General features: G+C 35.8%; 1 protein-coding gene and 1 pseudogene across 1 annotated transcript; both read right to left on the minus strand.

The window, feature by feature from the left end:
• Positions 1-210: 210 nt before the first annotated feature.
• LOC109450948 (ATP synthase F(1) complex subunit epsilon, mitochondrial) lies at positions 211-430 on the minus strand (annotated as a pseudogene).
• Positions 431-6569: 6139 nt separating this feature from the next.
• LOC109450937 (large ribosomal subunit protein uL16) lies at positions 6570-7231 on the minus strand. The gene is given in 2 exon segments (XM_019738707.2): positions 6570-6793; positions 6796-7231. Coding segments are annotated over 2 exon segments (642 nt in total). The 5' UTR covers positions 7214-7231.
• Positions 7232-11348: the final 4117 nt, after the last annotated feature.

Consider the following 11348-nt stretch of genomic DNA (forward strand, 5'->3'; position numbering starts at 1 on the left):
CCTCCCTCCCTCCCTCCTTTCTTTCTCCTTCCTTCCTTCCTTCCTTCCTTCCTTCCTTCCTTCCTTCCTTCCTTCCTTCCTTCCTTCCTTCCTTCCTTTCTAGCATACTTCAATTTATTGGCATTGTCTAGCTATGAACAAGACAGGTATTTCTTTTTCCTTATGAAGTGAGATCGTTTTCACTCTGCCATAACATGTGCCCACACATCTTCACCTTGAAATTGTAGCATTTGCTGCTTTAGTCAGGGTAGATTGTTCCTTTTTCACTTTCACAATTTTCATGCTGCTGCCAGAAGTCTTCTTGGCATTTGCTTTGAATTCTGCTTTTAGTGCATCTTCTCACTGCTTTTACATAGATCTGTGAGTATCGGATGTAGCTGAATCTAGCCTCTCATTGGTACACCACCATGATGCCACGAGAATAGGCTCATCGGGCCAAATCATGAGGATGCAACGTAATTTTCTTGTCTTGTGGTATCTTTTTCTAGCTTTGATATCAGAGTCATACTGGCCTCAGAGAATGAGGAAGTGTTCCCTTTTCAAATTTTTTTGGAAGGTTTGATATTAGATGCTGTTTAAATGTTTGTAGAAATTACCGGTGAAGACTTCAGGTTCAGGACTTTTCTTTCTCAGGAGTCTTGTGTTTTTTTTAAAATTGAGATATAATTAACATATAACATTGTATTTGCTTTAGGTGTACAACATAATGACTTGATATACGTATATATTTTAAAGTCATTACCATAGTAAGTTTACTTGACATCCATCACCACACATAGCTACAAAGTTTTTTCTTGTAATGAGAAGCTTTGAGATTTATACTTAGTGGCTTTCAAATATATAGTACTGTTAACTATAGTCAGTATACTATACATTAATGTCCTGGACTTATTTGTCTTATAACTGGAAGTTTGTATATATTGACCACCTTCACCCATCCCCATCCTCCCACCTTTGGCAGCCACCAATCTGTTCTCTATCTATGCAGGTTTTTTTGTTTGTTTGTTTGATTCTACAATAAAGTATTTGGCTTTTTTTGTCTGACTTATTTCACTTAGTATAATGTCCTCAAGCTCCATCCATGTTGTTATAAATGGCTAGATTTTATTCTTTTTATGGCTGAATAATATTCCATTGTGTGTGTATGTATATATCTCTATAATCCATATATATACACACAACACATTAAAATTTTTTTGTGGTAATTTTTAAATTATAGTTGACGTACAATATGATATTAGTTTCAGGTGTACACATAATGATTAGACATTTATATAACTTATGAAGTGATCATTCTAAGTCTAGTACCCATCTGACACCATGCATAGCTATTACAATATTATCGACTGTATTCCCTATTCTGTACTTTTTAACCACATTTTCTTTATACAGTCATCTGTCAGTGGACACTTAAGTTGCTTCTCCATCTTGGTTATTGTAAATAGAGTAGCCCCCCCTTATCTGCGAAGGATACGTTTGAAGACCCCCAGTGGATGCCTGAAACTGGATAGTGCTTAGCCCTATATACACTATCTTTTTTCTTATACCTACATACCTATGGTAAAGTTTAATCTACGGTTGTGCTTTGAGGCCATTATTAAGTAAAATAAGGATTGCTTTCCCACAAGCACTGCAATACCACAACAGTGGATCTGATAACCCAGATGCTACTAAGTGACTAACATGTATGTAGTGTACACAGCGGGGACACATTGGACAAAGGGATAATTGATGTCCCAGGCAGGACAGAGTGGGATGGCACAAGATTTCATCATGCTACTCAGAATGGTGTGCAGTTTAAAACTTATGAATTGTTTATTTCTGGAATTTTATATTCACTATGTTTGGACCCAGTTGACTGTGGATAACTGAAACTACAGAAAGTGAAACCGCAGATAAGGGTGGAATACTGTAATGCTGCGAAGAACACGGGGTGCAGAGATCTATTTGAGGTAAGTGATTTCATCTCCTTTGGGTACATACCCAGAAGTGGAATTGCCGGATCATATTTTAGTTCTATTTTTAATTTTTTGAGAACCACCATACTATGTTTCCGTAGTGTCTGCACTAATTTACAGTCCCACCAACAGTGTACAGGGTTCCCTTTTCTCCATATCTTGCTAAAATTTATTATCTCTTGTCTTTTTTATAATAACCATTCTAACGGGTATGAGGTGATATCTCATCGTGGTTTTGACTTGCATTTCCCCAATTATTAGTGATACTGAGCAACTTTTCATGTACCTGTTGCACATCTGTATGTTGTCTTCAGAAAAAATGTCTATCCAGATCTCTTCCCATTTTAAATCAGATTTTTTTTGTAGTGAGTGTATCTGAGTTTTTCTATATCTTGGATATTAACTCCTTATCAGATATATGATTTGCAAATATTTTCTCCAGTTCAGGAGGTTGACTTTGAATTTTGTTGGTTTCTTTTCCTGTGCAGAGCTTTTTGGTTTGATGTACTTCCACTTGTTTTTCTTTTATTGCCTTTGCTTTTGGTTTCAAATCCAAAAAAAACTACTGCCAAGACAAATGTGAAGGAGGTTTCCCTCAAATTTTTCTTCTAGGAGTTTTATGGTTTCATGTCTTATGTTCAAGACTTTGCTCCCATTTTGTGTATGATTTTGTTAGTTGATTTTTGTGTATGTTGTCAGGTAGTGGTTGAGTTTCATTCTTTTGAATGTGGCTGTGAAGTTTTCCCAACACCGTTTATTGAAGAGACTGTTTTCTCCGTTGTGTATTCTGGCACCTTTGTCATAAATTAATTGACCATGTATGCATGGATTTATATCTGGGCTCTCTATTCTGTTCCATTGATTTATGTGTCTATATTTTTGCCAATATCATACTTTTTTGGTATAGCTTTGTAATATAGTTTGAAATAATGGAGCATGATGCCTCCAGCTTTGCTATTTTTCTCCAGATTGCTTTGGGGTCTTATGTGGTTCGATACAAATTTTAGGATTGTTTGTCCTATTTCTATGAATAATGCCATTTGACTTTAGTAGGGCTTGCATTGAATTTGTAGATTGCTTTGAGTAGTATGGACATTTAAAAAATATTAATTCTTTGATCCTGTGAACATGGAATATCTTTTTATTTGTGTCTTCTTCAATTTTGTTCATCAACACCTTATAGTTTTCAGTGTACAAGTATTTTACCTCCTTGGTTAAATTCTGTTCCTTGGTATTTTATTCTTTTTGATGAAATTATAAATGGGATTGTTTTCTTAATTTCTCTTTCTGATAGCTTGTTATTAGTGTATAGAGATGCAACAGATTTTTGTATATTGATTTTGTATTCTGTAGCTTTACTGAAATTGTTTATTAGTTCTAAAGACTTTGATGGTGTCTTTAGGGTTTTCTAAATGGAAGATTATGTTGTCTGCAAAGTAGCATTTTCACTTCTTCCTTTCCAATTTGGATGCCTTTTATTTTCTTGAGTAATTACCCTGTCTAGGACTTCTAATATTATGTTGAATCAAAGTGGCGAGAGTGGGAATCCTGTCTTGTTCCTGTTCTTAGAGGAAAAACTTTTCAGCTTTTACCATTAAGTATGATATTAGTTGTGGGCTTATCATATGTGGCCTTAATATGTTGAGGTATGTTCCCTCTATACACAATTTGTTGAGTTTTTGTCATAAATGGATGGTTAATTTTGTCAAATATGTTTTCTGCATCTATTAAGATAATCATATGATTTTTATCCTTCACTTTCTTTTTTATTTATTTATTTATTTTTTAGATTTTATTGGGGAAAGGGAATAGGACTTTATTGGGGAACAGTGTGTAATTCAAGGACTTTTTTTTCCCAAGTCAAGTTGTTGTCCTTTCAATCTTAGTTGTGGAGGGTGCCTTAGTTGTGGAGGATGCCGTTCAGCTTCAAGTTGTTGTCCTTTCAGTCTTAGTTGTGGAGGGTGCAGCTCAGTTCCAGGTCCAGTTGCCGTTGCTAGTTGTAGGGGGTGCAGCCCACCATCCCTTGTGGGAGTCAAACTGGCAACCTTGTGGTTGAGAGGACATGTTCCAATCAACTGAACCATCTGGGAGCTCAGTGGCAGCTCAGCTCAGGGTGCCATGTTCAATCTTTAGTTGCAGGGGGCGCTGCCTACCATTCCTTGCAGGACTCGAGGAATCAAACTGGCAACCTTGTGGTTGAGAGCCCACTGGCCCAAGTGGGAATTGAACCTGCAGCCTTTGGAGTTAGGAGCACGGAGCTCCAACCACCTGAGCGACCGGGCCGGCCCCAGTCCTTCACTTTCTTTAAATGATATATCACATTGATTCATTTGTGGATGTTGAACTATCCTTGCACTCCTTGAATAATTCCCACTTGACCATGGTGTATGATCCTTTTAATGTATGGTTGAATTCAGTTTGCTAGTATTTTATGGAGGATTTTTGCATCTATGTTCATCACGTGTATAGGCCTGCCTGTATTTTTGTTTTGTTTTGGTATACTTGTCTGGTTTTGGTATCAGGGTAATGTTAGCCTCATAAAATGAGTTTGGGAGTGTTCCCTCTTTTATTTTTTGGAATAATTAGGTCATAATTATTCTTTGAATGTTTGATACAATTCACCAGTGAAGACTAGTCCTAAACTTTTGTTTGCTGGGAGATTTTTTATTACTGGATTCAATCTCCTTACTACGAAGAGGTCCATTCAGATTTTCTATTTCTTCCTGATTCAGTCTTGGTAGGTTTTATGTTTGTAGGAATTGTCCATTTCTTCTAGGTTGCTGATTTGTTGGCATATAATTTTTCAAAGTAGTCCCTTATGATCCTTTGTATTTCTGTGGTATCAATTGTAATGTCTCAACTTTCGTTTCTAATTTTATATGTTTGAGTCCTCTCTCGATCTTTTTTATCTTGATGAGTCTAGATAAAAGTTTACGTATTTTGTTCATCTTTTTTGAAGAACTATCTTTTAGTTTTATTGATATTTTCAATTGCCTTTTTTAGTCTCTATTTCCTTTAATTCTGCTCTGATCTTTGTTATTTCTTTTCTTCTACTAACTTTGGGCTTTCTATGTTCTTTTTTAATTACTTGAGGTGTAAAGTTAGGGTTTTATTTGAGATTTACTTGTTTATTTTAAAATATTTTTTAAAAATTAGTTTCAGGTGTACAAAACAACATAGTGATTAGACATTTATACCCCTCACAAAGTGATAACCCCCCTCCAGTCTACTTCCCCTCTGACATGATACGAGGTCAGACAATTAAGTTCACGAACTCATCCTAGAAAAAGTGCTACATACCTCATGGCTGAACATCACTACGGTCACCTTCGAAGTACTCCCCTTGGGAAGCTATGCACCAATGTCAGCGCCTAATCCACCCTTCAAAGCAATTTTGGAACTCTTTTTCTGGAATGGCCATCAGAGCTGTTGTCATATTAACCTTGATGTCCTGACTGTTATCAGAATGTCTTCCTTTCAATATTTCCTTTATCTTCCGGTAAATAAAGAAGTCATTGGGGGAGATCAGGTGAGTAGGGAGAGTGTTCCAATACAGTTATTTGTTTACTGGCTAAAAACTCCCTCACAGACAGTGCCGTGTGAGCTGGTGCATTGTCGTGATGCAAGAGCCATGAATTGTTGGTGAAAAATTCAGATAGTCTAATTTTTTCACGCAGCCTTTTCAGCACTTCCAAATAATAAACTTGGTTAACTGTTTGTCCAGTTGGTGTAAATTCATAATGAATAATACCTCTGATATCAAAAAAGATTAGCAACATCGTTGCAATAAGTTCGCAAACTTAATTGTCTGACTTCATATATAGCTGTTACTATACCATTGACTGTATTCCCTATGCTGTACTTTACATCCTGTGAATATGAATATATATACACATGACTTGTATTCATCTTGTGTTGTTGGTATATATTGAGTATTACAATTTAATACAGTGTTTTCCTTTGTTAAAGTGTGTATACATTTTTTGGCACCTCTGGTACTTAGAGTTGACATTCAATATTATTCTACTTCAGATTCTGGTGTACAGCGCAGTGGTCAGGCATCTACACAGTCTATGAAATGATCCCCCTGATAAGTACAGTATCCACCTGGCACCCTACATAATCTGTACAACATTATTAATTGTATTCCCCATATTGTATTTCACATCCCCATGATTATTTTGTGACTACCAATTTGTACTTTCTAATCCCTTCACCTTCTTCCCCATATCCCAACCCATCTCCCATCTAGCAGCCATCAGTTTTTTCTCTGTATCTGTCTATTTCTGTTTTGTTTGCTCTTATTCTGTTCTTTAGATTCCACATATAAGTGAGACCATATGGTATTTGTCTTTCTCAGTCTTGCTTACTTCACTTAGCATAATATTCTCTAGGTCTATTCATGTTGTTGCAAATGGTAAGATTTCATTCTTTTTTATGCAGAGTAATACTCCATTGTATAAATGTACCACAATATTTTAATCTAATTGTTTATTGATAGGCATTTTGGTTGTGTCTATATCTTGGCTATTGTTTTTTTTGTTTGTTTGTTTGTTTTTTGACAGGAAGTAGTTTTTATTGGTGGGTGTAAAGAGGAGGCACTGCCAAGACTCAGGAGTGTAGGGGCCGCCATTTGTCCAGGGGGCCATGATTAGGGATATATTTGACCCCACAGGCATCTGGGATGAGCCGCTTTTCAGCCATCATGTCTTCAAACTCGTCCGCATTTAACTTAGTAAAGCCCCACTTCTTGGAGATGTGGACCTTCTGGCGGCCAGGAAACTTGAACTTGGCCCTGCGTAGAGCCTCAATCACATGCTCCTTGTTCTGCAGCTGGTGCGGATGGACATGATGACTGGGCCATCATGGACCCTGGCCACTGTGCCCTGGGGCTTTCCAAAGGCACCCCGCATACCTGTCTGGAGTCTGTCAGCCCCAACACAGGGCCACATCTTGTTGATGCGGATGACGTGGAAGGGGTGGAGCCGAACTCGGATGTGAAAGCCATCTTTGCCACAGCTTTTCACCGTGTACTTGTTGGCACAAATACGGGCAGCCTCCAGAGCTTCGGAAGAGAGCTGTTCATATTCATCTGACACCCTGTGGCCACAGAGTGGGAACTCATCCCCTTTTGCCTTCTTCCGCCCCAGGTCAAAGATGCGGATCTTGGCATCAGGGACACCTTGACAGAAAGCAGACTTTGGATACGGCTTGTTCTTACAATAACGGTAACATCGGGCAGGGCGGTGGCCCATGGCGACACCAAGATCTTCAGTGGCCCACCGAAAGGGAAAGAGCTGTCTTGGCTATTGTAAATAGCACTGCCATAAGCATAGGGGTGCATATATATTTTTTGAATTAGTGTTTTGGGTTTCATGGATAAATATCCAGGAGTGGGATTGATGGGTCATAAGGTAGTTTTATTTTTAATTTTTTGAGGAACCTCCATACTGTTTTCCATAGTGGCTGCACCAATTTGCAATCCTAGCAACAGGGCACAAGTGTTCCCTTTTCTCCACATCCATGCCAACACTTGTTGTTTGTTGATTTATTGATGATAGCCATTCTGACAAGAGTGAGTTAGTATCTCATTGTGGTTTTTATTTGCATTTTTCTAATGATTGGTGACACTGAGCATTTTTTTATGTCTATTGGCCATCTGCATGTCCTCTTTAGAAAAATGTTTCGTCATGTCCTCTGCCCATTTTTTAATTGTTTTTTCTTTTTTCTTTTTGGTGTTGAGTTGTATGAGTTTTTTTAAAAATAAATTTTGGGTATTAACCCCTTATCAGATGTATAACTGGCAAATATCTTCTCCCATTCAGGTTATGTCTATATCTTGGTTGTCTTTTTGTTTTGTTGATAGTTTCCTTTGCTGTGAAAAAACTTTTTAGTTTGACGTAGTCCCATTTGTTTATTTTTTCTTTTGCTTCCCTTGCCCAATGGGATATATCAGTAAAAATATCACTAAGGGTAATGTTTGAAAGTTTACTTCCTATATTGTCTTCTAGGAGTTTTATGATTTCGGGTCTCTTACATTTAAGTCTTTAATCCATTTTGAGTTTATTCTTGTATATGGTGTAAGAAGGTGGCCTGGTTTTATTTTTTTAATGTATCTGCCCAATTTTCCCAGCACCATTTATTAAATAGACTGTCTTTACCCCAATATAAATTCTTGATTCCTTTGTCATAGATTAAATGACCATATAGGCATGGATTTATTTCTGGGCTGTCTATTCTGTTCCATTGATCCATGTGTCTGTTTTTATGCCAGTACCATGCTGTTTTGATTATTATAGCCTTGTAGTGTAATTTGATACCAGGTAACATGATACCTCCTGCTTTGTTCTTATTTCTCGGGATTGCCGTGGCTATTTGGGTTCTTTTATGGTTCCAAATAAATTTTAGAATTATTTGTTCTAGTTTTGTGAAAAATATCAGTGATATTTTGATAGGGATTGTGTTGAATCTATAGATTGCTTTGGGTGGGAAGGACATTTTAACTATATTAACGCTTTCTATTCATGAGTATGGTATATGTTTCCATTTATTTGTATCTTCTTTAATTTCTCTCTTCAATGTTTTATAATTTTTTGAGTACAGATCTTTTACTTCTTTGGTTAAACTTATTCTTAAGTTTTTTTTTAATGCAATTGTAAATGAGATTGTTTCCTTAATTTCTCTTTCTGATACTTCATTATTGGTGTATAAAAATGCATCAAATTTCTGAAAGTTAATTTTGTATCCTGCTACTTTACTAAATTCAATTATCAGTTCTAATAGTTTTTTGTGTGGAATCTTTGGTGTTCTCTCTATATAGTATCATGTCATCTGCAAATAGTGACAATTTTACTTCTTTCCAATTTGGGTGCCTTTTATTTCTTTTTTTTTTTGTCTGATTGCTGCGGCTAGAACTTTCAGTACTATGTTGAATAAAAGTGGGTCTCTTTGTTGTTTTCCTTATCTTAACATTTTTGCTACAATGTTCGTCTATAGTCGAATGATATTTCCATTCCACTGACTGTGGCATTCAACTTTACCCCATGAGCTCAGAAAGGAAGTTTAGGAAAGCAGATGTACATTTTGCTGTATTTTTGTGTTTTTCAAGCGTGAATAACAGTAGGAAATTTTTATACTTTAAAGTAATCATTTATTTTAATAAAATGTAGCACCTTAACTGTATTTACTTAAAATATAAACACTGTAATTTTTCCTGTGGATTTTTGACACATTTTGGAGAACAAACTTGAAATCAGTTAACACAGTAAATAAATTAAGGGGAATGCTTATAGCTTTTCCCCACTGAGTATGGTGTTAGCTGTGGGTTATTCATAGATGGCCTTTATTATGTTGAGGTATGTTACCTCTATTCCCACTTTGCCGAGAGATTTTATCATAAACGGCTGCTAGATTTTGTCAAATGCTTTTTCTGCATCTATTGATATAACCATCAGATTTTTATTTTTCATTTTGTTTATGTGATGTATTACATTAGTTGATTTTAGGATATTGAACCAATTTTGCATACTAGGAATGAATCCCACTTGATCATTGTGTATGATCTTTTTAATGTATTGCTGAATTTGGTTTGCTAGTATTTTGTTAAGAATTTTTGCATCTATGTTCATTAGGGATATTGGCCTATAGTTTTCTTTTTTTGTAATGTCTTTATCTGATTTTGGGATCACGGTAATGGTGGCCTCATAAAAGGAGCTTGGGAGCCTTCCCTCCTCCTGGATTTTTTGGAAGAGTTTGAGGAAAATAGGTGTTAATTCTTTTTTGAATGGTTGGTAAAATTCATCTGTGAAGCCATCTGGTCCAAAACTTTCGTTTGTTGGGAGCTTGTTGATTACTGATTCAACTTTGTTGGTAGTAATCAGTCTGTTCAGATTTTCTGTTTCTTCTGGATTCAGCCTTGGGAGACTGTATGTTTCTAGGAATTTGTCCATTTCTTCCCAGTTGTCTAATTTGTTGGCATATAGTTGCTTATAGTATTTTCTTAAAATCTTTTGCATTTCTCTGGTGTCTGTGATCATTTCTCCTCTTTCATTTCTGATTTCATTTGGGTCCTTTCTCTTTTTTTCTTGATGAGTCTGGTTAAAGGTTTGTCAACTTTGTTTATCTTTTCAAAAAACCAGCTCTTGGTTTTATTGATCTTTGGTAACTTTTTCTTTTTTTGGTCTCTGTATCTTTTATTTCTGCTCTGATCTTTATTTTTTCATTCCTTGTAATCACTTTGGGCTTATTTTGCTTTTCTTTTTTCCAGTTCCCTTAGGTGTAAAAATAAACTGTTGATTTGAGATTTTTCTTGTTTTTTTAGTTAGTCCTGCATTGTTATAAATTTCCCTCTTAGGATTGCTTTCGCTGTGTCCCATAGATTTTGGGTTATTGTGTTTTCATTTTCATTTGTTTTAGGTACCTTTTGATTTCTTCCTTGATCTCATTGTTGACCCATTCATTATTTAGTAGCATGTTATTCAGTCTCCATGAGTTTGTGTTTTTCAGTTTTTTTCTTGTAATTGATTTCTAGTTTCAGACCATTGTGGTCAGAGAAAACACTTGACATGATTTCAATCTTCTTAAATTTATTGAGAATTGTTTTGTGACCTAACATGGTCTATCTTGGAAAATGTTCAATGTGCACTTGAAAAGAATGTATATTCTGCTGTTTTGGGGTGAAATGCTCTAAAAATATCAATTAAATTTATCTGGTCTAATGTGTCATTTAAGGCTGCTGTTTCCATGTGATTTTCTTTCTGGAGGATTTGTCAATTGGTGTCAATGGGGTGTTAAAGTCCCCTGCTATGATGGTGTTACTGTTGATTTCTTCCTTTATGTCGTTCAATATTTGTTTTATATATTTGGTGTTCCTATGTTGGGTGCATAGATATTTACTAGGGTTATGTCTTGTTGGATTGATCCCTTTTTTATTATATAATGATAATGTCCTTCTTTGTCTTTTATTATAGTCTTCATTTTAAAGTCTATTTTGTCCAATGTAAGTATTGCTACCCCAGCTTTTTTCTTCTTTCCATTTGCATGAAATATCTTTTTCCATCCCTTTATTTTCAGTCTATGTGTGTCTTTTGATCTGAGGTGCGTCTCTTGTAGACAGCATGTACATGGGTCTTGTTTTCTTATTCAGTCAGCCACCCTATGTCTTTTGATTGGAGCATTTAATCCATTTACATTTAAAGTGATTATTGACAGATACATAGTTATTGCCATTTTATTATTTGTATTCTTGGTCTTTGTTACTTAGTTTATTTTCTCCTTTCTTTTGCTTAAAGAAGTCCTTTTAACATTTCCTGCAATGCTGGCTTGGTGGTAATGAATTCCTTTAGCTTTTTCTTTTTTTTTCTTTCTTTTTTTTTTGTGTTGGGGAATATT

Source organism: Rhinolophus sinicus, linkage group LG05 (assembly GCF_036562045.2).
Source record: "Rhinolophus sinicus isolate RSC01 linkage group LG05, ASM3656204v1, whole genome shotgun sequence".
Taxonomy (NCBI): Eukaryota; Metazoa; Chordata; class Mammalia; order Chiroptera; family Rhinolophidae; genus Rhinolophus; species Rhinolophus sinicus.